Source organism: Phascolarctos cinereus, unplaced genomic scaffold, assembly GCF_003287225.1.
Source record: "Phascolarctos cinereus isolate Bilbo 61053 unplaced genomic scaffold, phaCin_HiC Scaffold_1;HRSCAF=81, whole genome shotgun sequence".
NCBI classification, from domain to species: domain Eukaryota; kingdom Metazoa; phylum Chordata; class Mammalia; order Diprotodontia; family Phascolarctidae; genus Phascolarctos; species Phascolarctos cinereus.
This window is the reverse complement of record NW_027555514.1, coordinates 60,713,531-60,739,939: the sequence shown is the minus strand read 5'-3', so window position 1 is coordinate 60,739,939 and position 26,409 is coordinate 60,713,531. Positions and strand designations below refer to the sequence as shown.

The window sequence follows — 26,409 nt, the reverse complement described above, 5'->3', positions numbered from 1 at the left end:
ACTTTAAATTAACTCTCATATTATTTCATACAAAAAATGCTTTTGAAATATGGCTTACTTCTATGATGATCAAATAGTGGATTAAAAATAAAACAGCAAAAAACTTCAAATGGATATTAAGGTTCTGCAGTACTGGTGTGTAGCAGTGCATGTAGACCCACCCAGAGAGCTGTAGGAATGTCTTGTGACTAAAGAGGCAAGGCTATTGAGAGTTTTATGAGAGTATGGTAGATTCTTTAAGGAAATATGAAGTACTTTCTAGACACTACAGGGAGACAGATCAAATTCCATATGTTTTGGTAAATTACCTGAATAAGTAAACTATTTTCAAATTCATGGTGAGATAGAAATGTTTGATTATACATGGAAATAGATCACTTAAACTTGTCCTCTTTCCTAGAGAGCCTGAAGCCTTAATGAGGTAGACTTTGGGAAAAGAAAGAGGGGACTGAGGATGGAAATCACTCCATACTCAAAGACTGACTTCATTACCTACCATGTGTGGCCTTCGACATCAGCAAATGCAAACTTGGTTGCACTGAAATGATCTTCCTTCTTTTTGTTGCCCTTGGATGCCTGGACATGGGGACTGAAGTAAAACCAAACCAAAACAACAGAACGTGGCCTAGCTCTTGTGAGTAAAGATTCTTCCTTCCTTCCTTCCTTCCTTCTTTCCTTCCTTCCTTCCTTCCTTCCTTCCTTCTTCCTTCCTTCCTTCCTTCCTCCCTTCCTTTCTTTCTTTCTTTCTTTCTCTCTCTCTTTCTCTTTCTTCCTTCCTTCCTTCCTCCCTTCCTTTCTTTCTCTCTCTCCTCTTTCTTTCTCTTTCTCCCTTCCTTCCTTCCTTCCTTCCTTCCTTTCTTTCTTTCTTTCTTTCTTTCTTTCTTTCTTTCTTTCTTTCTTTCTTTCTTTCTTTCTTTCTTTCTTATTTGTGACCTACAGTCTATCACAGCACCTGACACATAGAAGGTGCTTAATAAATACTTATTGATTGATGATAAAGAATGAAGAGAAGGCATAAAAGCCAAGAAGCATGGGCTTGATCCTAGGGGGTTCAAGTTTTATTCTTGAGAAGGCCCTTTATTGTTGAGAGAGTTGGAGACATTTAAGATGTGTAATAGAATTATGTATATTGCATGTGTATTGGACTATAACTAATGTCACGTATTGGAAGAAGCTCAAGTTCAGTGTTAAGATCATCAGCAAGGGAATAGAATTTTTTCCACTAAGAAATGCTGGAATGCAAGAAATAGCAAGATAGGAGACTATTGAAGGCACTCCATGTTAAGTTATAGAAAAGATGGGAAACTTTCTGGTTTATAAGGTAGTCCCAGAGCATGGCTGGAGACCCACAAAGATAGTATAGTGAAACTATTACCCACTGGGGAGTTAGTTGGACTTCTTGGTGAATGAGAAGAGAGGAATGAAAGGCAGTAAAGCAGAGTCTAAAGAGCCTGTTCATCTGCTGCAAAAAGAGATTGCTGTAAAAATTTTTTTGATATTATTTCATTGTCTATGGTATTTTTTAGCAAAGTGTAGTTTCTTGATTATCTCTTTTAATTAGTCTATTTTTGCTTTGTCTGAGATTATAATTGCTACCTCAACCTTTTTTACTTCATGGAAGCATATTAGATTCTGCTCCAGCCCTTTATTTTGACTTTGTGGGTGTCCTTCTGTTTCAAGAGTGTCTCTTGCAAGCAATGTATTGTTGGATTCTGGTTTCTAATCCATTCTGCTATCTTCTTCTGTTTTGGGGTTAGCTCCTCCCATTCACATTCACAGTTATGACTATTCACTGTGTATTTCCCCCCATCCCATTTTCTTTTGTTTATTATTATCTTTTTTTATCCTGTCTCTCTTCAAAAGTCTTGTTTTACTTCTCACCACTACCTTCCTTAGTCTGCCCTCCCTTTTATTACCTCCACCCCTTTTCTCTTATCCTCTTTCCCTCCTATTCCCCTATTGGGTAAGATAGATTTCTATACATAGCTGAATATGTGAATATACATATACATACACACACACACACACACACACACATATACACACACACACACACACACACACACATATATATGTATATATATATATATATATATATACATATATATATGTATGTATATATTCTTCCGTCTTTGAACCAATTCTAATAAGATTGAGTTTCAAGCATTGCCTGCTAAACCTCACCTGCTATTTTCCTCTCCACTGTAAAAACTCTTCCTTGCATGCCTCATTTATGTGTGGAAAATTTCCCCATTTTACATTTCCCTTCCCCATTTTCCTACTGCATCCCTCTTTCTCACCTCTTTATTTTTTTAGAAATCACAATTGACTCACACCCATGCCCTCTATCTATGTAAGCTCCTTTCAACTTCCCTAATAATGACAAAGTTCTTAGGAGTTACATGAATCATCTTCCCATATAGGAATGTAAACAGTTTAACTTTATTGAGTCTCTTATGATTTCTCTTTCATGTTTACCTTTTTATGCTTCTCTTGAGTCTTGTATTTGAATGTCAGATTTTCTATTTAGCTCTGGTCTTTTCATCAGGAATGCTTGAAAGTTTTCTATTTCACTAAATATCCATTTTGTCCCTGAAGGATTATACTCAGTTTTGCTGGGCAGGTGATTCTAGGTTGTAATTGTAGTTCCTTTAGCTTCCAGTATATATTCCACGCCCTCGGTCCTTTAATGTAGAACCTGCTAAATCTTGTGTTATCCTGAGGCTCCATATTTGAATTTTTTTTTTCTGGCTGCTTACAATATTCCTGGGAGTTTTCATTTTGGATCCCTCTCTTTCAGGAGGTATCAGTAGAGTCTTTCAATTTTTATTTTACCCTCTGGTTCTAGGATTTCAGGGCACTTTTCCTTGATAATTTCTTGAAATATGATGTCTAGGCTTTTTATTTGATCATGCCTTTCAGATAGTCCAATAATACTTGACTTATCCCTCCTTTATCTATTTTCCGTATTAGTTGTTAGAAATATTTCACAATTTCTTCTTTTTTTTCATTTTTTTAAACTCTGTTTTATTGTCTCTTGAAATCTTATGAAGTCATTAGCTTCCAGTTGTCCAAATATAATTTTTAAGGCATTATTTTCTTCAGTAATATTTTGTACCTCCTTTTCCATTTGGCTAATTCTGCTTTTTAAGGAATTGTTTTTTTCAGTGAATTTTTGTACCTCCTTTTCCATTTGACCTATTCTACTTTTTAAGTAATTCTTTTCTTCAGTGAATTTTTGTACCTCTTTTTTTAAGGTGTTATTTTCTTTATATTTTTTGTGCTTCTTTTATCATGCAGTTAATCCTCTCTTCATAAATTTCTTCCATCACTTTCATTTATTTTCCCACTTTTTCCTCTACTACTCTTATCTCTTTCTTTAACTCTTCCAGGAATTCTTGTTGGACTTGTGTCCAATTAGTATTTTTCTTTGAGGCTTGCTTATAGTGCTTTTCACATTATTATCTTTTGAGTCTGTGTCTTGGTCTTCCCTGCCACTAGAACAGCTTTTTATGGTCAAGTTCTTTTTTTGTTGTTTGTTCATTTTTCTAGCCTGAATCTTGACTTTTAATTTTATGTTAAAGTTGAGCTCTGCTCACCTCCTAGGGGAGGCACATCCCAAACTTTGAAGTTTTTTTTACTGCTGTTTTCAGAGCTAGTTCTGGGGGTCTGCATGTTTTCAGTGCTCCCAAGGTGGTGTAATCTGGGGAGAGACATGTCATCACTGCTCCACCTCCCAACTGGACATTTTCACTTGCTATTCCCCATGCCTGGAATTTTCTCCCTCCTCACCTCCATTTCCAGGCTTACTTAAAGTCCGAGATAAAGTTCCACCTTCTATAAGAAGCCTTTTCTGGCCCTGCTTAACCTCAGTGCCTTCCTTCAATTTGTCCTGTATATATCTTGTGTGTACATAGTTATTTGCATGTTGTTTCCCCCATTAGACTGGAGCACCTTGACAGCAGTAACTGTTTTGCTTTTCTTCATATCCAGGCTTTTAATTAGCATGGTACCTGGTACAGAGAAGAGGCCTAATAAATGCTTGTTGACTTAACTAAAGGGCAGCTAGGGTTAAATGAATAAAGTGCTGGGCCTGGAGTCAGGAAGACTCATCTCTCGAGTTCAAATCTGGCTTCAGACACTTACTAGTTGTGTGTACCCTGTTTGCCTCAGTCTCCTCATCTTTCAAATCAGCTGGAGAAGGAAATGGTAAACCATTCCAGTAAGAAAACCCCAAATGGGGTCATGAAGAGTTGGGCACAACTGGCATGACTCATTGACAACAACGAATGACTTACCTAAACAACTTTTTCAGAGTTACATAGCTTATAAATAACAGAATTGGAATTCCAATCCAGGTCTTCTAACTATAAATTAAATGCCCCAAATTTTCACTAGTTTATATCTAGATTTTTTAAAATAATGGACTTGATAAAGTCTTTTTTGGGCAAAGATAAAAAAAAAGTAGGTTAGATGATAGTATAATTAGGTAGATCCACACTTTATAAGTGCTTTTTAAAAAACTGAATGCCAGGACCCAAAGGGTAGTCATCAATGAATGGATCTGTGTTAGCCAGGAGAGAAGGCTATAGTAGAGGGTTCTCATTGTTTTTTAACATTTTTATTAATCGCTTAGATGAAGTGCAGTCTAACCATGTCACTCCCCTATTGAATACAATCCAGTGGCTTCCAATCAGGATCAAACATAAAATCTTCAGCTTGGAGTTTAAAGCCCTTTCTTATCTTATTAGTCTTTATTTTCTTTTAGTTTTTATTTAGTATTTTATTTCCCCCAGTTACATGTATAAACAATTTTTAACACTCGTTTTTAAAACTTTGAGTTTCAAATTCTCTCCCTTCCTCCTTCCCTACCACCCCTCATTGAGAAGGCAAGCAATTTAATGTAGGTTATACATGTATAGTCATGCAAAACATTTCCATGATAGTCATGTTGTGAAAGAAAACAGACAAAAGAAAAGCTCAAGAAAAATAAATGAAGTAAAAAAAAGCATGCTTCAATCTGTATTCAGACATCATCAGTTCTTTCTCTAGGAATGGATACCATTTTTCATCATAAGTCCTTCAGAGCTGTCTTGGATCGTTGTATTGCTGAGAATAGCTAAGTCATTCACAGCTGATCATCTTACAGTATTGCCATTACTTTGTACACGGTACATTTCACTTTGTATCAGTCCATGCAAGTCTTTCCAGGCTTTTCTGAGAGCATCCTGCCCACCGTTTCTTATAATACCCATCATAATTACATACCACAGCTTGTTCAAACAACCATTCCCTAACTGATAGGTTTTCCCTCAACTTCTAATTCTTTACCCCCCAGATAAAAGCTGCTATAAATATTTTTGTACACGTATGTCATTTTCCTTTTTGTTTTTTATCTCTTTTGGGATACAGCCTTAGTAGTGGTATTGTTAAGGGAGGTGAGGCTAGACAACAATCTAAATGGTTTTGGTGTCCTGGCAAGCTCAATGTGAATGGGTATTAATAGAAGTAACATATTCTAACGAGGGTAGGACACACTGCTACTTTGGGCGAAAAACATTTAGCGAATGGAATTTCTGAAAAATGACGTCTCAGATTGGTATTCAAGGCACAAAGATGTCTGTTAACTGATATTTGTTCACTTGTATTTTTTTTTACTACAAGTTCTTATATTGAGGAACATGTATTCTGTATAACTATGCTTTGGTTTTTCATGGAATGTGACAAAACAAAAGTAGTCTGGTTTCTTTAGAGAAGAAAACTCCACGCCATACAATGGTGTGAATGGCCTTGATTCACAAAGTTAATCTCACTATAGAATACCTTTTAACCTTTAACCAATAGACATAGCTCATCTATGGCAAGATTTTTTTTTTATTCTTAGGGTTGATCACGTTACTAATATGATTTAATATGTATGACTGCATCCTGATCTATCATTTAAAAAAAGTATAGTTGCATGTTATTTTTCCATTTAAACTAACAACTAACAACAATCTCTCACATTCTATAACATTCCTAGTTCTCATATTTTTAAATGAGAACCTAAGAAATTTAGTAGCTAAATATGCCTTATTTATCAGTATCAAAGTAAATAAGAAAACTGCTTTTGTGATCGAAGAAAGTTTATTTCTACTAATACAGTTATGACAATAAAAACTCATTTTCTGAAAATGGATAAATGACAATTTCAATACATCAAATAACTTTCAATGATGTTCATAGTAGGTACCCTCTTAAAATGAATACTTTTTTTCTTAGAAAGGAAACATCACAAAATACACCTACAGGATGAAAATATAGTGTAATTACTCAATGGTAGTGAGCCAAAGACTATTAAAAACAACTAGACTGATTTAACCCAAAGTATTTGTGAGGTACTCTGGTTATAAAATAGTACCAATATTAAGGATGCTAAATGAGGCATTATTATCATACTACTTACAATGGCTGTGATCATTTGGACATGAATACAGAAGGACAGATACTTTTCTAGGAAAAAAAAAACCTAGTGAGCTAGCTAGGTTAAGTGTTAACAAAATATGTAACTTAGAGAACAGAAAAAAAACAAAACATAATGCAAAGATTGTGAACTTGTGGCTAATGATCTATAATTAGAAGTACAAAATAAAGTTGAATTAAGTTCCTTAACATTCTAAGTGCAGAGAAAAATAGAAAAATTCTATTGCTTTGACAAAACAAAGGAAAACTGTAGTATTTATGCTTTATAGGAAATATATCTCAAACATTTAACAAATGAGTTTTTTTCTTTCAAACAATTTTTGGATTAAATAAATTTGTAGAGCTCTGCCTCTCTACTTCTTTTCTTCAACAGAGTGCCAGGCTCATACATTAGGTCAACAATAAACTCTTCGGGACGAGGCAGCAATCCAGTTATGCCTTTATATGATTCGTCAACTAATTTAACTTCATTCCAAGCCCTGTTGTATTCTCCTCGGACTAAAGTGGCACCAATCCCAATTTTGTCGGCTAAAGCCTGTGAAAGAAAACAGCAATAAAATAAGAGAATGTGTTGGGGTGGGGGTGGGAGAAGAGGGGGAGATCATTAGTTATTTTTTAAAAAACCCAGCACACTGAATTGATATTGGTAAAATAGTTTGTTCAAGGGATTGGTGAAGCAGAAGAGCTAACTTGCCACAATGCAGGAGCAAATGAATTTTAAGAATTTTAAAGCTAATTTTGATGATTCTTTGAAAAATTCTATAGGGCACAAATACCTTATAGTCTTTTCTGGATATATGTGTGTGTGTGTGTCTGTGTGTGTGTGTGTGTTTAAATTAATTCCATGAAGAAGAACCATTCAAGTTGCTCCCATCACTGGGGCAGTTATTAATTACCCAGAAAGTGAATTTTCATTCTACTCCTCTTTTCTCTCAATATGTCAGGTTGGAAGGAAAAAAAGAGAAGCCAAATTAGTTGGGAGAGGGGAAGAGCAGCACTTGTTTTCAGTTTGTTTATTGGATGAGTAAATGTGGTTGGATAGGAGTATGGAGCCAAAGCTGTGGTTGTTGTCCGTGCAAGTCAGTCACACATTTATTAAGCAACTGTTTAGTGCCAGACACTGTGCAAAGCACTGGGATTAAAAAGAAAGGCAACAACTAGTCCATGCTTTTAAGGAGCTCACAGTCTAACAAGACACATACCATGCAAATGACCACATACGAACAAAATACACAGACAGGATGCAGAGGAAATACTGGCATTAATGGGTTTGGGAAAGGTTTCTTGTAGAAGAAAAGATTTTATGAGACCTGAAGGAAGTCAGAGAAAGAAGTGAGAAGGAAGAAAATTCCAGGAACAGGATAGATTGGGGCCACAATGACAAAGCCTAGTGTCTGGGGATGGGAAATCTTGTGCAAGGAGCAGCAAGGAAACCTATGTCATTGGATCAAAGTGCATTTAGAAGGGAGTTAAGGTACAAGAAGACCAGAAAGATAGGAAGGGACCAGGGGATGAAGAACTTCAAACTATAAACAGAATTATTTCATGTTTGATTCTGCAAGGGATAGGGAGTCACTGAACTTTATTAAAGGGTGTGCTTTATGATGATTGCTTCTTGGTTAATTCTTTGATCCAAGCATTCCCTGCCCTGAACATCTTGCTTTGGTTCCGGGGAAGCTACCTGGCAGATATCCACCTCCGGCAGTCCTGACCTAAGGGGTTTGGAAGAGCCTAACTCTAGAATGTTAGGTAGTTGTTTCAAGCCCACATATTTCTTGTGTGTTGTATACAGTCTTGGACTGGAAATTCTAACAGGCAGAGGCTGTACATTGTGTTTAGTTTGATCAAGGAATCGACATAACAGAAGTGCTGAGAAATGGGAACCGCTCCAAGTTTTAATGGCAATTTCCTTGATTACTTGCAAAATTCTAAAGGTGATAAATGTCAGTATTTAAACATTAGAAATCCGTTTTTTGAATTTGATTAAAATTTTAGTGCCTCAAAGGTAGCTGAATTCTCTATTAGGCTCTCAACAAATGTTATTATTAGCAAAACAGTAGCCTAATACACAGAATGAAAAAGATGGTCGATTACCTGCTTTTTCTTTGATAGGGAGAACAAAGAACACCAGCTGTTTTCCAAGCCCAAGGGACTGCCAGTCCTGAGCTGCTGCTCTGCTGCTGTCCGGCTGCTTGTCACTTACCTCTCCCCTTCCCTTCCTTCCCCCTTCTCTGTCTCTCCTCTCCCAACCTTGTGGGGAAATCATAGGGTCACAGGTCTCCAGTTGGAAGGGACCTGAATTTGTCTAGCCCCACTCTCTCATTGTACGGGGGGGAGGCATTATGAGATTTTCTTATGATGACCCAGGTTATAAAGGGCAGGGTCTCTGATTCCTGATCTGTTGCCTTTTCCCCTGAATCATGCTGCAATGAGCTTCGTGCAGCTGGTCTTTAGTTTGGTGAATTCCCGAAGCTGACTAGACAGTGCATTATCTGTAGAGTGGAAAGAACAGGGTGGTTCGGGAGATTTTGTGTTGAATGCTGGCACTGTTACTGATTGCCTAAGTAACCTCAGCAAACCAGGACCATACAGTTAGAGCCGGAGGGTACTTTGGGTTTTCACAGGCAGCTGGTGGTAAGGTAGTTAAAACACTGGGTCTGAAGTTAGGAAGCCCCGAGTGCAAATTCAGCCTTTAATACTTAATAGCTGTGTGATCCTGGGCAAGTCACTTTATCTCAACTGTAAAATGGGGCTAACGGCACCTCCTTCACAAGGCAGTTGTGTGGATTAAATGAAACATTTGTTCAAAGCACCAGGCACACACATATGTGCTTACTGCCTTCTCTCCCATCTGGTCCAATTTCCTCATTTTAGAGTTGAGGCCCAATGTCACAGGGAGGATGACTTGAACCTGGGTCCTCTGATTTCAGAGGTTTGGTGGCTGGTCTTTGTGCTTGAAGAGGACCAAAATGACACTACTATGTTGGAGTCAAGTTGTAGTGTGTCTGACTGTAACTGATCAGACTCATATGAGTTTGGAGGGCTCTACCACAGGTCGGGCACAAATAGTGCATCCTTGGGCAAAACACTTACATTTTGGTGGCCTCAGTTAAATGAAAAATGTAAAATGAGAGGGTGAGATGTGATCATTGCCATTCTAAATCCATAGATAAATCCTATCTGTGAAAGAATCAGCCCACTCCTCATCACTTTCATTGTCTACCCCCACACACAATTATGTTCCAAGCAGCATTTCAATTCCAAGCAGAAAGTAGTTGTTGATGAAAGGGAGAAATTCCAACAAGCTTTACTGATTGCAATAACTTTGGGTAAAGTACTGCTCTTGAGTAAACATGGAAAATTAAGGAGGACTGTTTGGGGACTAGGACCCAGATGATTCCACGATTCCCCGATGCGTCCAAATGCTAGAGTGAAATGTCAAGGAGCAAAGCAAAGGAAACTGATGGGAGGAAACAAGGTAATTCAGTCCTTTCTTAGGAAAAGTGAGCTCTGCTTTCCTTTTTTTTTTTTTTAACCGGGGCAACAATTGAAGTATTTTATTTTTTTGTCTTTTAAAAAAGGTACTAAGCACTTGTAAGGGAAGTTGAGGGACCCTTAACTTTAGCTTGGAAGAAAATGTCTTTTCTGGGTAAATTATCAATGAGGTATTTCCCTTTAAAAATGAAATTGGACTCAGAATTGATATGAATCAGTTTCAGAAAATGTCACAAAAACCTTTGTTTCACATAGCTCCTCTACAGCTACAAGTCCTCGCAGCCACAATTGCCAGGGCTATTTTGAAGGGGAGAAAACCCACCCTTAATTAACTTGCTAACTGAAGCAAAGGCTGATTTTATTGCCTGAATTATCCAGATAATTGCCAGACCCTTCACCTCAGTTTGTGCTGAATAGCTGAGACCATAAAATGAGTAAGGTTAAGTGACTTTGCTGGAGGGGGGAGGTAGAGAAGGTGCCACACTACCTCTGAAGTAGTGGGAATGCTTTCTTTTTCAGGGATTAGGGAGGTGGGGGTTTGAGCTGAACTTTTAAGGGAAAATAAGGGCCACATTAGTTTGCCCCATGGGAGCCAGAAAAGAGCTTCTGATGGGGACCAGAGGGAATGGCTTGAAGACAACCAAGAACCAGCTGCCCAGGTGAAAGGAGATTTCCAGCCCACTTGTACAAAGGTCTGTGGTTCAGGCCACAAGCAACAGGAATGAAAGGAAGTGCTTCCTGTTGTCTGGGGTGAAAGATTTCAGCACACAACATTATCACGTCATTTGGTCTGGCTTGGCTGACCCTTGGCCATCCACTCAGTCATTTGGATTCGGTGAATCCAAAGTGAGCTTGCCATGTGTTTGCTATTTTTTCTCAGGGACTCCAGTGATTTTTATGAGTTAGGCAACTCAACATGCCTTGAAAAGCAGAGCTCGGTGGTAGAAGGTTCCTTTCTTGATATATCCAATAGGTACGACATTGGATTTTAGTTGAAATTCTATTTCGCTTATGTGATGTTCCCACTTGAATTCATGCAGCAACTCTCTTGAAACTGGACCACCCATCTTTCCTGCCACAAACCTTTAAATTGGGAGAAAATAAATCAGTCTTAGAGATCTTATGATGATCCTTTATAACAAAACTATATGTATACAAACAGAAAAGACATTTTACATAAAAATTTCCTTATGATCTCTTTAAGTAGGCTTAACATTAAGTTAATATAACAATGCAATGTCTGCAGGCCATTCAGACATGCCACAATTCTAGTTACTTCATTAAATGTGAAGAAGCATTTTGAAAATTAATAATTTCTCAATTGTTAGAAACCAAAACAAAAATCAGTCCCACGTGATCACGTATGGAATTCAAAATGAATTAAAGACCATCTATTTAAAAATTTGTATTATAATGACTGTCCTTTAACATTAATTTTTAAAATGTGAGTGATTTAACTTATAATCCTGGACCTAACATGTAGCTTCTTCTTTTCAGGAACTTGAGACAACATAGAGGCATTTCTCCAGAGGTCCCCAAAATATTTTTCACATGAATACATGTATTTGGCTCAGAACCACAGCTCTGAGCTTACCTGGACAGGATTCAATCCTGCAGACTTCTCAATAATGGCTTGTTTTTACCCCCACCCAGGGAAAACTGGGGAAGACCTGATTTTGGCTTGGTAGGGGTCTTTCTTTTGGGGCCTTTCCAGTACTCCACCAGAAAAGCCAGGCTTATAAGAGCATTAAACCAAACCCAATTTGTTAAAAGGCATGTAAAGAATAGAAAGGGGATTAATATTAGAGCCTGGTTACTGTAAGAATAGTTATAGTCCTAAAAAATGAATGGCACCAATCTGTCTTAATTCCAGTCTCATGCACTGCTACTGTGGGTTGGGGAAATGGCCCAGTGTCAGCTGACTTCTTCCTTTTCTCAAGTGTCTGTATTTTCGTTTCAAGCTTTTGTCCCTGGGGAGTCAGTTCACTTCCTTGCTCCAGCGCCCCTTTTGTCTTTATCCCAGAGCCTGCAGGAGTTTTAAAACGTTCCTCTAATTTTGTTTATGTGGCAAACAGGTTAATTGTTCTTTTAATATATAATAGAAAAATATAAATCCATCTGTTTTTCCTCCTCTGGTGGTTAATTTATGGTTTGCTCTATTGAATAAGAATTTATTAAATACAAACTACATTACAGGCACTAGTTGGGTACTGGGGAAACACAGGAAACAGCCCTCAAGGAACTTACATTTTACTATGCAATATATTTGCAGATAAGTAAATAAAAAGATTATCTACTCAGGGTCTCCTCTTTAAAATGAGGGATTAATATCTTCTAGCTCCAATGGTTTGTAAGTCTATGAAACTGGTGTTGCATTTGACCCCACCTCAACTTAAGAGTCCTGCCTTTGTAAATTTGGGCAAGTTGGGGGCCTCTGCAGAAATAAGGAGCTGGCCTAGATCCTCCGAGGATCTCTTCTAGCCCTAATAGTATGCTTTGATGTCTTTTGGGGGGGGGGGGGATGGGAGGAGGGCAGTGTTAGCTTCAAGCCCTTTTTAATCTTTCCCCCAAATCATCAGATTGTGTTTGCTGTTGTCCCCCTAATTCCTAAGGAATGTGGGTCCTTGGGTGTCAGGTGTGCAGACACGACTCCAGCTACCATGATGGCTCTTGCATCTGTAATCTCCTTTTTATCGCTCTAGCCACCATTCTAGTTCAGGACTTACTCATGGCCTCTCACAATGACTATTGCAATAGCTTCCTAATTAATCTTCCTGCCTCACACTTCTCCCTTCTCCAGTCCACACAGAGTTGCCCAAATTATATTCCTATAACAGGCACCAGACCGTGCCACTCCCCTCAGCGAATTCCAGTAGTTCCTATTACCCTAGGTTCAAATACAAACGTCACTGTTTGATATCTAAGCCCCCCCAAGAAGCTGGCTCCATCCAGGCTCATCATACGTTGTTCCCATTCCTAAACTCTAGGGTCCACCCACACTGACTTTCTTGCTGTTTCTCACAAATATAATTTCACCTCTGTGCTTTTTTCCAGGTTGTCCCTCATGCCCAGAACATACCCTCCTTATTCCCACCTCTAGCTTCTAAATTCAAGCTAAAGCACTGCCTCCCGTATGAAGCCTTCCTTGATTTTGTCAGCTGCTAGGTCCCCCTCCCTAAGATATCTTTTATTGCTTTTTTAATATATTTTGTATTTCTTGTATCTGTACTTTCCCCCTAATTTAAAATAAATGCTTTGAGAGAAAAATCTGTTTCATTTTTCTTTTCACATTCCCAATATTTGGCATGTAGTAGACAGCTAATAAGTATTTGCATTGATTGGTTGCCATCAAGAATAAGTGGCTTAAATAGGAAGCCTTCATAAGTGGTCCCCAAGTATCCAGAGGCCACAAGGATAACCCACTTCTCCCAAATGAGGGCTCTGTAGACCCTAGGCTTAGTTTATATTGCTTGTTCTGTCTACAAAAATTCCTAGTTATGGCTCTGCTGAACCACTCCCCCCCATGAGGATATCACCATAATGGGAAATGCTACCTGCCCCTCCTCCTTCTAACCTATCATGTCTCTTTTGTACAACATACCGCCTTGCAGAACCATGCTCCGGTTAGGGGTCTCAGCCTCACTGATACTATGAGGACAAATTTACCTCACTGTTTTGGGCTTTCTAGTTCATCTTGCTTGTTTGCCATATTTTATATACGTGTATAAACATCTGGTACCATAGATTCTGTTACTAGTTCTTTTCTTGAAATTTTTTTTCCTAATCAATTTCTGGGTATCTTCATTGCAGTTACTGACCCTACCATCTTGATATTTTCCATAACGTTTAGGTTGGTGGACATATGCAGTCCACCCACTTCTACCCTCTCCCCTCCACCTTTTCTTTTTCAGTTTAAACTCCCCTTTAAATTGCAGGCAAAAAGAATAAATTATATTAAGATAAAAGAAGGAGGAGAAGGAAGGGGGGAGGAGAAGAAAGAAGAAAGAGTAGGTAGTGGAGCCTGGAGGGATGCCACATGGGAATTGCTTGCCTTTGCCTTTGTTTCTCCTGCAGCCTGTAAACCACAGCAGCCTAGCAAAATCCCCCTGCATGCCTGCTGCAGGCACCCATGCCAAGTCCAGGGATACCAAAGGGAGCAAAGGCAGGAATCAGAATCTTCCTGAGCAGGCTCCCCTGTCCTCTGGCAAAGGGAGTGTTGGGAAAATGAGAACCATGGAGAAAGGAGCTGAAAGGCCCTCGCCTGAAGCTGCATTTCTTCTTCGTGAAAAAGGAACACAAATTTCCTGGAGTCCCATACTTTACATCTCTCCTGGCTGAGTTGTGCCATCAGGAAACAATCATAGCATTATTTGGAGCATGTTAACAGTGCAAAAGTCAAGCAAACAGGAGAAATTCCTATTCAAAAAATAAAGATGTATGTATGTATTTATGTATGTGTGTGTAGATATATGTGCCTATATATATATATATATATATATATATATATATATATATATACACACGTATGTGTGTATGTATGTTTTAGTGAGCCAAAATCCCCTTAGTAGCAACAAATGCTCTTTTCCCATTTGGGCCAAACTAGGTGATTTGGCACCTTGGTCTATGTAGTCATCATATCCAGACTTGATTACTACAATGTCCTTCCACTTGGAGCAGATTTATGGACCCCATGCAGCCTGCAGCTGGAATAGAATGCAGCAGCCCTTCCTTTGGCTAGTGTCAATCACAATTGCTTCTTTCTTTTCTACAAGGAGTATCAATTCCATGCAGTTTCTAATTCAGAATTTTAACCTTACCATTAATGGAATCAAATCAAGATCTCTAATGAAGCCATTGAAATAAATTATGCCCTAGTTAACTAACCCATAGATACATTAACAGCAAAAATACAACCCACTTTAAATAAACCTGAAATGCTAACTAAAATCTAAAACAAAAGAAATAAATTAGGGGACACCTGCTTTACAAAAGAACTTTTGGCTTTGGAAAATATTTCACATTTCACAGAGAACTCTATGCATATAAAATATGATGTGATTTACAAAAATTGTATTTATATATTGTTTTTTTCAGGCCCCCTTTCAATGTATAGAGGAATGTGTAATATTTGTGTATTTGTGTAATATTTAACTAGGAAGAAAGACAATTTTGGGGAGAGGGAGAGAGTTCTCTTCCAACTGCTAACTTCAATTCTAGACGAGAATGTGACAACGAACAGAATTTCAATAATTGCCCAAGTTATGAGATCGTTCCCAAGGTGGCTTAGGTTCTGGTCAGAGTTAGACAGGATTTTCCTAGGGAGAAATGCTTCTGTCTGGGCAGAAATGGTTCATGTAAAGGATTACAGTAAGCTCAACATGTTTGCATGATTGTTTTTCCCAATGCATTTAATTGGGAAAATTATTTAAAAACAAATAATATAAGTTAAAAAAAACCACTTACTCTGCAAGAGTCTCAATCTGCTCCTTGAGATTGGTCATAGGCAAAATTGTTTTGGACACCTCGGTGATATAATTGCAGAAATCATGGTCACTAGGAAGGCACCATTCTTTGTCAGGGTTTAATTCCACAGCTTTGCATGGAACTGGTGTTTCCTCTTCCTCTTTGTTTTTTTCTTCTTCTTTCTTTCCTTTTCCCTTTCTTTTGGGAACAAATGAATGAAATTCAACTCAGTCAACATTTATTCAATGCCTATTATGTGCGTGAGACAGTGTGAATAAAATATGAAAAATTATTTAGTCCCTGTCCTCAGGAAACTTACAGATTAGTAGTAAAAGCAAAATGGAATCAGATTTCCCCAAAATTTAGGGGGAAAACTCCTAAATTCAAGAAACTGTACTAAGTAAATCCTTAATAGTAAAGCAAAGTAAGATATTTCAAATCTCAGCTCTCAAAATTGTAAAACTGCTTCTCCAGAGTCTGTATTCTGCAGTAGAATAAAAAAATTTAAAAGACTGTAATCATGTATAACAAGACATCTACATAGTTGCCTCTCTACTGATAACGCTTTTGGGCATTTAGACCAGTAACAAGTCATCTTCAGTCTCAGTTATGAGATCTTCCAAAGATTTTAGCCAGTGTTGACTGAATAGGAGAGCTCTGGCTTTTAATTTGAGAATGGCCAGGGGGGTAAGTCCTGTGGGTAGCCACAGGTATAGTATTGAAGGATGCCAGGAAGGCTTCTTTTGCTCCAAATACTTGTAACACCTATGTGTCACAGATGCTTGGAATTGCACCTTTTGTAATTTACATAGTAATTCAGGTTCCTCTGCTGAAATACAAATGTCACCGGTGCAGTACACAAAATGTCATCTGTTGCTTTCATCTCAATGTAAACTAGTCTTTCAAATCCTTCCCAACTTCAGTTTTGACCAGGGCCAGAATTATTGATTCTGAGCTTTAAAAACTGTACTCTTTGCTCACCTAGGCTTCTGACTATAATCAAAGTACAAAAAAATGTAAAGATTAAATAATTAATAATTAGTGATAATAAAATACAAGCAAATATGTTCTTCAAAATTATCAATCAGTTTTCCCTTAATAAGTCAGCATTATAGTTGGGTTTTAATCCTACTAGCTCATTGTGTGACCTTGAGCAAACGAGTTCATCATTCTCAGCTTCAGGTTCCTATGGATGCTAGATCAGATGACTTCTAAGGTGTCTGTCCAGCTCCAAAATTCTATGACTCTAATTTTAGAGATTCTTTGTCTACATTTTTGATTGATTCTCCAGTAAATGGTTGTTCTTAACTCATCTTTACCTGAGGCTCTCTATTAGCCAGTTAAATGATTGCTAAGCTAATGTAATGAAGAGCTCGGTAGTTAAAAGAAATCTGTAGTGAATATTTTTGTAAAGCAAGAATTATTTAACACTTAAAATAATAATACAAATTTAAATTATGTTTTGTAAGCTGTGATTTTCTTTTGTGTATATATGTATAATCATAAAGTGAAGAATTATAGTATTTAAATTGCTTTTATTCTAGAGCAGAGGTTGTTAAATTTTTTTAAAGTGTCACGGACCCTTTTGGCAGTCTTCTGAAGCCTATCGATCCCTTCACAGGATAACGTTTTGCTCTGTGTTTGTTTTTGACCCACATTCATAATGGAGGGAAATGCAAAATTTCAGTTAGAAAAAGTGAAAAAGATGTAATTTTTTCCCCCTCCTGGTTCACAGCCTGCCCTGAAATTTTGGCCATGGGCCTCTTAGATGTCCATGGACCCTAGGTTAAGAGCCTCTGCTCTGGAGCAAGACAGTTGTTAAAAAAATAACAATCATCTTTGGCTATGGCTGTGAGCAGTAAAGACCAAGAAAATAGTTTTGTTTGGGAAAGTCTCTTATATTTGCCTCAGTTCCTCATCTGTAAAACGAGCTGCAGAAGGACATGGCAAACCACTCCAGTATCTTTGCCAAGAATACCTCAAATGGGGTCGTGAAGAGTTAGATAACAATAAAATGACTGAACAACAATCGTAAGAACGAAGAGGTTCTGAGACGTTGATTGAGGGCAGTTTGGTGGCAAAAGACCCCTCAGGATTATCCACTCTTTTAAGTTGCCTGTGATCTGATATGGCTCTCAATTAAAACAGATAATGTATTATTGAGGTTGTATATCAATACTGTTCAAAACTGATGGAGCTTCTGTGCTATAGTATAAAGGGAGTTTAGGAGTCAGGAGACCTGGGTTCCAACTTTGTGGGCCTAGTCAGGCTAGTTCATCTATCTGGACAGTTTCTTGAGGTCCTTCCCAGCACAAGTAACCTATGAATCTGCATGGAATATGAAATATCCTTGGAGATGTGAGCTATGGTCCCCTTTGTCTTGGCTTACCTCCAAAAATATCTGTTTTACCTCTAGGTGCCTCAACATTGTCGTCTGGTAAGTGGGATCACAGCACTGTCAAAGACCACTTATCTTAAGTGTGTACAAGTGTATCTATACAACTATGGTTACCCTACCCCAAGACTTTGTCCTGGTTTTTTTTTCTCTCTGTATTCAAACACTTTATATCATCAATGATCGTTTCTCCTAGATTTCTATATTCAGCCTTAGTCTCTCTCCTGAGCTGTGGTCCTGTCACCAACTACCAATTAGATATTTCATACTGGATGATTTGTAGGCATCAAGCTCAACATTTCCAAAATAGAACTCATTTGCTTCTCATCCACCCTTCTTCTGAGCTTCCCATTATTGCATGAGAGCACCCAGGAACCTTCGGGTCATCACAACTTCACAATGGCATCATCTCCAGATTCTCACTCTCATTCACTGTATCTATCCAGGGAGATGCCAAATCTTGTCATTTCTGTCTTCATAATATCTCCCACCTATGTCCCCTTTTGTCCACTCCTACAGCCCCCACGCCAGCGTAGGCCCTTGTCACGTCTCACCTGGACTGTTGCAATAGCCTCCCAATTGGTCATTCTGTCTCAAGTCCCTCCTCACTTCAATTTATCCCCCATACAGAGGCCAAAGTGATTTTCCTACAGCGGCAAGTCTGACTATGTTACAGACTTCCTCCCCACCCCCGACTCAAAAATTTCCAATGGCTTCCCCCATTACCACAAGGATCAAATATAACATCCTTGGTTTGACATTTAAAGAAAGTTCTTAACATTTCCGGTCTTATATGCCATACTAGTTACTGTTCCTCACACATAAGGCTTCATTTCTTTCCTCTGTACTGGTCGTCTCACACGCCTACAAATCTCTCCCTCCTCACTTTTGTCTCTTAGAATCAAATCCCTCGCAGGAGATCTTGTCCAGGTTCCCTCCCCTCCCCCACCCCCAATCTGCTGGTTCCTTCCTCTGTAAGGTTACCTTGTGTTTACTCTGTATGTAGAATATAAGCTCCTTGAAGACAGGAACTGTTTTCACTTTTTCTTTGTACTCCCAGGATTCAGCGCAGGGCTGATACATCAGCACTTGGTAAATGCTTGTGGATTATTTCTGTTCTTGTACCTGCCACCATCATCTGGGCTCCTAGCTGCCTTCAGTAGTGCTAAAAGGTCAGGTCCGGGAAGAGAGGGGAAAACTGAATATATGGGTGTGTGTGTGTGTGTGTGAGTGTGCTTGTCTGTTATGAGGTTTGTATGACAGTAAAATGACCAGATACAAAAGCAAAAAAAAATCTCTTAAAACTAGTTATCTGATGTTAGGTCTAACTGGATTCAGCTTCTTTTAATTTTTTTTCCTGTATATAGTCATTGTGCCAAATTGTGTCATATAAAACTATTTGCCAGTGCACAGCAAAATGAAATAGAAAATTGTGTTTACGCGACCTGTTGTTTAGATTACTTTGGGGCTAGGGGACCATATTCTGAATGACAAGTGTTGGCTGTGGCTTTCTAAGTAAAACGGTCTGCCCTCAGGAACAAGCCACAAGTTCATCTTACTTCCTTTGTGACCTTGAGCAAGCCACTTCCTGTCTATAGGCCTCATTTTCCACATCTGTCACGTGAGCGGATTGGGCTCGATGACCCTGGGATCCCTTCCAGCTCTAAAACCAATAATTCTATGAAAAGCCACCCTTTCATGTTTTGCCCTTTGAATATCAATGCAATCTTTAAAGTCTAGCTCAGATGTCATCTCCATGGGACCTTTTTTGATCTCCTGGCTGGTAATGACTTTACACTTGGGTCTTACTTTGTACTTTGTCCTATCCCCAATGCATGAACTTTTCATGTAATAGCGGGTACCATAGTCATCTGTGTATATGTCTTATCTACCCGCTAGATTATAAATTACACAGAGACGTGTATAAACTTTATACATTTCTCTTCATTTAACTTAGTCTTTTTTCATGCTCATTAATACTTATAGGAGCTATAATTTCTTTGGTATTGACATTTCCATCAGTAGAGATAGCAAGCCCTCAATAACTTTATAGTGTTTGAGAGTTGCTGTGGTGGAGAATCTTCTTCCCCAACCTGGTGATGAGTTTCTCTGAACTTTTCTAGGCTGTCCTTGGAACAAACAGGCATATAATCTATGGCTATACCTTCAACCACTATGTACAAAATAGACACCTAAATAAATGTTATCTGGATCAATGAGAACAAATTCTATATCGGGGGTAGGGAAGCTTTATTTCACTGAAGTCAATGACCCACAAAAAATAATGGAGTCAAAGGTTATGTGAGTAAACAATTAAAAAAATAGAACTAGAAAACTATTCCATTAATTTTGTTTTTTTTTTAAAAAGGGAACCTAACCCATCAAATAAATAAAATACACAATTTTAAAAGTTCAGTTCTGTGTAATCATAGAGCTTGTAAAGGATTGGTAGACCAAATTTCTAGAATGAGCTTTTAAGGAAAACTAGAAGCGCTAATTTATATAATTGACTTATAGATACCTATATAACATAAGTGGGAACACATCTCACTGAGTTCATTGTGTGTGGAAATAGGAAAGTACTGTGTGGCCCAAGGATCTCAACTTCAGAGGAATGTGAATCCTTTTGAGGCAATATCTTATTAGCTCATGAAAAGAGAGAGAATTTATTAGAATTCATAAATTCAAGTTTCCTACAGCTATAAATAAAAGTATTACTACTGGGTTAGTTTCCAAAGCAGGCCATCCAATTATATCAATAATGACTTCAATACTAAAAATAGCTATCACTTAAAAATGTTTAAAATCTTATCTCACAAATTAATTTCTCAGGAAGGAATCAGTCAATGATTAAAGAATACTGTCCCTTTGCCCTCTTCTTGAAGAGATCTTGCCAGTAGAAATATCCGAGGATGTGAGAAAGGTATAAATTTAGGAATTTAATGACTCAAAGGAATTTATTTCTTTTGTAAATTTACATTTTATCAGGATCCAAACTATTTATAATTGTAGCAGTTTTAATCTATTGCTCTCTTTAATTATCATTAGCCAATATTCATTGAGTGTTTATTGGGTACGAGGCACTGTGGAGGACATAAAGATATATGTCAGATGAAATGGAAGCAACACAAGGAAGTATATGATATCAAAAGGGTGGTGCTGCCAAGTGCTCTAAGAGGTGAGAAGAAGGAAAGATTAATGGAAGAAATGAGATCTAAAATGAGCCTCGGAGGTGGGTAGGATTTGAATAGGCAGAGAAAGTGGGGAAGAGTCATATGTAAATGTGCATAAAGGAAAACCTGAGAACTATTTCAGGACAACAGTTGCTGCAATAGTGGGTGGATATAGGACTATATAATAGGCATAGGCTGAAAGGTAGGTTGGAAGGTAGACTATGAATGGCATTGAATGCTAGATTAAGGACTTTGGACCCTGTTGTATAGTCCAGGGGTTCTTAACCTGGCCATCATGAACTTCTTTTAAAAATATTTAGATAACTGTATTTCAGTATAATTGGTTTCCTTCGTAATCCTATGCATTTCAAATGTTATTGTGATGAGGGGCCCCTAGGCTTCACTAGACAGCTGCCAAGGTGAGGCATGCACAAAAAGGCCAAGAATCTCTGCTCGAGTCAATGGTAAATCTTTGGAGGTTTTTCAGCAAGTGAGGAGCCTGATTTATATAAAGTGTTTCAGTAAGATTAATTTGTCAGGGCAAATTGGTAGAAGCAGAGTGTATAAGCTACAAGTCCAGTCAGGAGGCTATTAAAGTAATCTAGGCGTGAAGGTAATAAAGGTTTGAATGATGGTGGTAGCAGTGGGCACAGAAAGTATTGGGTGGATTCTAGAGATGCTGAAAAGGCAAAGCATAAAGCACCTGGCAGTTGGTTGCATGTAAAAGGCAAGATAAAAGGGAAGATTCCAGAAGAATAGCATTAACAGAAACAGGAAGGCCAGAAGGGAAAGTGGTTTGGGTTATTTCTGTTTTAGGTATGTTGAATTTGAGTAGGCTATCCAAGGGGAAATGGCCAGAAGACTGTTAGAAACATGGAAATGAAGCTTATAAGAAGCCAGAACTGGAGATAGAAGACTGGAAGTTTTCTATGTAGAAATGGTAGTTAAAACCATAATAGTTAAGATCCTTAATATATAGAGAATATGTACAAAAAGAGCAGCAAGGACAAGGCCTTGAGAAATCCACACATTTTGCTGAGTGGTGGAGGAAGACTACCAGTCAATGAACCTGTCATTCTCTTACTTTGATAAATTTCTCATTGTTAAGTTGTCTCCATACATCAGAAGAGAGGTATAACGTAGTAGTGTCAGCATTAATTTGGAATTGTTATCTAGAGCAAGAAGCAATGGCTTTCACCAGAAGCTAAAGAAAGGATGTGCAGATACTTGAAGCTGAGTTTTGGGAGGTTTTTTTGGGGGGGAAGGCGAGGTAATGGGGTTAAGTGACTTGCCCAGGGTCACACAGCTAGTAAGTGTCAAATGCCTGAGGTCACATTTGAACTCAGGTCCTCCTGACTCCACGCCAGTGCTCTATCCACTGCACCTCCTATCTGCTGCCCCTTGAAGCTGAGTTTTGAAGAAAAAAATTCAAATTGGTCTGGTGGCATTGATAATATACTGGAGAACATATGAATGAAGGTAAAAGGAAATAGAAGTTATGTCATTATTTTATTGTTATTGTTGTTTAGTTGTTTCGGTTGTGACCCCATTTGGGGTTTTCTTGGCAAAGATACTGAAGTAGTTTTGTTCTCCAGCTCATTTTACAGATGAGAAACTGAGGCAAATGGGGTAAAGTGACTTGCTCAGGGTCACACAGCTAGTAAGTGTCTGAGGCCCAATTTGAACTCAAGAAGATGAGTCTTCCTGATTCCAAGCCCAGGGCTCTATCCACTGCACTACCTTACTGCCCTTTTATGATGTTATAGCAGTGCATTAAATATTCCCTATACTGACAGAGGGGAAGCTAGGTGGCACAGGGGATTGAGTGCTGGACCTAGAGTTCAGAAGACCTGAGTTCAAATCGGCCTTAGACATTTATTAGCTGTATGAATCTGGGCGAGTCAGTTAACTGTTTGCCTCAGTTTCCTCATCTGTAAAATGAGCTGGAGAAGGAGATGGCAAAGTACTCCAATATCTTTTCCAAGAACATCCCAGATGGGGTCACAAAGAGTCAGACACGACTGAAATGACTCCACAACAAAAATGCCAATAGAGAATGTGCATAATACCTTCTTAATGGAGATCAGAAAGACAGCAGCACCAAGGCAAGACGGAGTGATGGATTTAGTACATTTCAGCCACATTAACATCTGCTTTAGGAAACCCCAACTTTAAGATGGAGTTGGTTCTAGTATAGTAAGGACAATATTACAGAACCATGTTGGTCAAGGCATCTTTATGTGGGGCAAATTATGCTGACCTGTGTAATGCTGAATCAGCTAAACCAGAACTTTGCATGTCAATCCATTCAGGCTTTTGCTATCATACCCAATAAGTACCTAGATACCTAAGAAACCGTGTTTACTCATTTTCATCTTGTTTCCTTTTCAGTAAAACCAGAGCATTGATGTAGAATACTAAACTTTTATGACATTGGAGTTAAGCAACATATTTCAAAGCCTGTTTGCTTAAATTTCATGTAATCCTCACATTTTCTGATATCTGTGTAAGTTACGGGAAAAGTATTTGGATTACAAAATAAATGTTTAGGATAATAAAACAGTAGTATTTTAGAGCTGAGACCTTAATTATTAATTTGTTCAAAAACACCTTTTTACAGATAAAGAAACTAATGGCCCAGGAGAGTTAGCTAATTTGCCCAAGGTCACAAAGCTAGTTAACAGAAGAGTCAGGATTAGAACTCAAGAGTTCTGACTTTCAATCAGTGTTCTTTTTTTAATTTATTTTTAATTTTAATTTTCTTTTTACTAAATCATGCTACTACTTCACTAGCATGCTTTTATAAAATGTTTTATGACCTCTCAATAAGTATGTGATAGGAATGAAATTACCATAAGAAACTTGGAAAAAATATCTCCTGTTACTTTGAATTTCTGGGTAGAAAATTAAATTATTTAGTGGCATAGGTTTACAGTATATTTCATACTTCTTCCAGATGAAGGTTAAGACTTTCAGAGAGAAATGAGGCTATGGAACATTGATACATCTGCCTCCATGGAGGGTGATGAAGAACAGAATTTGATTTTCTGGTAATAGCTTAACATACTGGTCCATGGTTAAATATGAACTATTACTCATGACAGGAATGTGCTTGGCTAGAGACTTGTCAATGTAATCAAGATAGATTTAAACTCAAAATAAAGATAAAAATACTTAAGCAGTGCAACCAAATACTAAGGAAGGTGCTAGATTGATTACATAGAAAGTATAAAAATGGAAGGAGTAACAAATAATTTGCAGGAGAAAATAACCAGTAAGAGTACAAAGTATAGTATTTATAGCATTAGAAATCTATATAATAAATTAACAATGTTATCTAGTAATAAATAACAGATCATTACCTAGTGTTTTATATATAATATATAAAATGCAAAGCACTTTATACGATTAGATACATTATCTAAAATATAGATATAAAGTGAACTTGAAATTTTAAAATAATAAATGCAACTTCATAGGTGTCACTGAGACTTTGTGTCTAGATATTCACAACTGATTTACAGCAATGACAGGGTGTGCCATTATTCAAAATATCTTTTACAATGCTGTCAGAACAGCAAAACATCTCAAGAATATATGTACCTCTATAAAAATCCATTGATTTTTGGGTCCTAACATTGGTGGAAGATACTTGGCTGCTGATAAAAATGAGAGGAAATTTGTGATATTATCGTGGGAACATACTACAGACCACCTGGAAAGATGGAAGATACAGATTATATTTTTCTAAGACAGATCATAAAGCTAGTACAGGTAATAGTAAATAATAAGGATATTTCAGTTATCTGAATATCTGCAAGAGTTCTCATCCATCTAAAAGCATGGTAGCTGTTATGTTTTTTGGCTTCCTTTGTGGACATCTCTCAGAATGTAATGAAATAGACTGTTACTCTGCCATAATAACCAACAAGGAAGAATCTGTTGGTGAAGTGGAATAGGATTGCTAGAGGAAAGTCACTATGTCATCCTATGAGTTCATGATAGTCAAGGAAGAGAACATTGAGGATTGTCAGATATGTGTCCAGATGTTAAGGAAAGTAGATTCTAAATAATTCAGAGAAATAAGATGCACAGTGAGAATTCCCAGGAAGTGACGAGTCTGTTGGAAATGGGTAATATGGCTCATCATGCCTCTACTATGCAAATAAATTATCATTCTAGACAATCACGTGCTATTTTCCCAGTCAGCATCTGCCAACAGGTTTTTACAGTGTTTCTGAAAAGAATATAAATAATTCAAAATATTGAGCCTGAAGCATTGAAGAGAAAAAAAAAAGGAGGTTCTCAGAAATCAAACTCTGAAAATATAACCTTCCTAATGAGAATGAAAAGGGGAGACATAAACCAATGTGGCTACAAGGGGAATTTTCCAATGAGCTGAGATTTTTCAAAGATGGATGGTAAAGCCTAAGTGTCAGGAAAGTTAAAGTCCAGGATTAACTGAGACTTGTGGGAAATTCTATAGATAACAACAGCAAAGGCTTTTTTGCTTATTAAAAAAAAACAAAGAAAAGATAAGCCCACTACTTTGGCCAGAAAAAGGCAAAATGGGACTACTCCACTCCTATTTTGTTGTTTTCTCTATCGGAAAGAACATTGATTCAGGAATCAGGAGACCATTCAGTTTCCATGTCTACTACTTGTTATTGGAATCTGGGTTAGAGTCCCAGCTCTGCATCTTGTTATATGAGTAAACAAGTCATTTGTGTCTTAGCTTCTTCATCTGTAAATTGAGAGGGTGGGCCTTGAAGTGTGGCTCCAGCATTACTTCTAACTCTAAATTCCCCAGTCTGTGATTTAGATGCTTTAAATATGTTTAAGTCCCATGACTTGACAGCCCAGGATGTTGGAAGAACTTTTACAGATGTGATCACCAAACCAATATTGGAGATCACTGAAGAATCTTAAGATCAGAGATTTTGAGCTGCAAAAGACCTTCCATGTGCCATCTAGGCCAATCTCATCATTTGCATATGGGAAAAAGGAGGCTCAGAGAGGTGGTGACTTCATACAGTTATTCAGTGTCAGAGGCAGGATTTAAACCAATGGCTTCCTGACTCTGAGTCCAACACTCTCTCCATTAGGGATGAAATTCTAAAAGGCTTCAGATTCAGGTAGATGCCCAAGTTTTCAAAAAGGCAAGCCAGTGAGCCATTTTCTAGAATGAATCTATTTAAGATTATTTGTGGATTCTTAGTGATTACTATGGGTCAACCTAAGTTCACTAAGAATAAGTCATGCTAAATTAAATCCACTTCCTTTTTTCATATAGGATAGAGTTATTAGATAGGTAAACATTATAGACATATAACTGAATTTCAGCAAACTTTTAATAACAAAGTCTTTCATGATTGGTTTCGAAGCAAGATGGGTAAATGTGGGAAGGATGATAGTATATTA

General features: G+C 37.8%; 1 protein-coding gene across 7 annotated transcripts in view; it reads right to left on the bottom strand.

Annotated features, from left to right (window-relative positions):
• Positions 1–6,113: 6,113 nt before the first annotated feature.
• ARMC3 (armadillo repeat containing 3) overlaps positions 6,114–26,409 on the bottom strand; it is a 159,335-nt gene continuing 139,039 nt past the window's right edge. For 6 of the 7 annotated variants that reach the window (XM_020978261.2, XM_020978264.2, XM_078151945.1 and 3 more), the window contains 3 exons: positions 15,421–15,618; positions 10,878–11,040; positions 6,114–6,997 (listed from right to left, as the gene is read on the bottom strand). In XM_020978261.2, the coding sequence (XP_020833920.2) occupies positions 6,788–6,997; positions 10,878–11,040; positions 15,421–15,618 (571 nt within the window). In that variant the 3' untranslated portion in view covers positions 6,114–6,787. Of the gene's footprint in view, positions 6,998–10,877; positions 11,041–15,420; positions 15,619–18,799; positions 18,981–26,409 lie in introns of those variants that run through there. The other variant, XR_013485710.1, reaches the window with a different exon arrangement.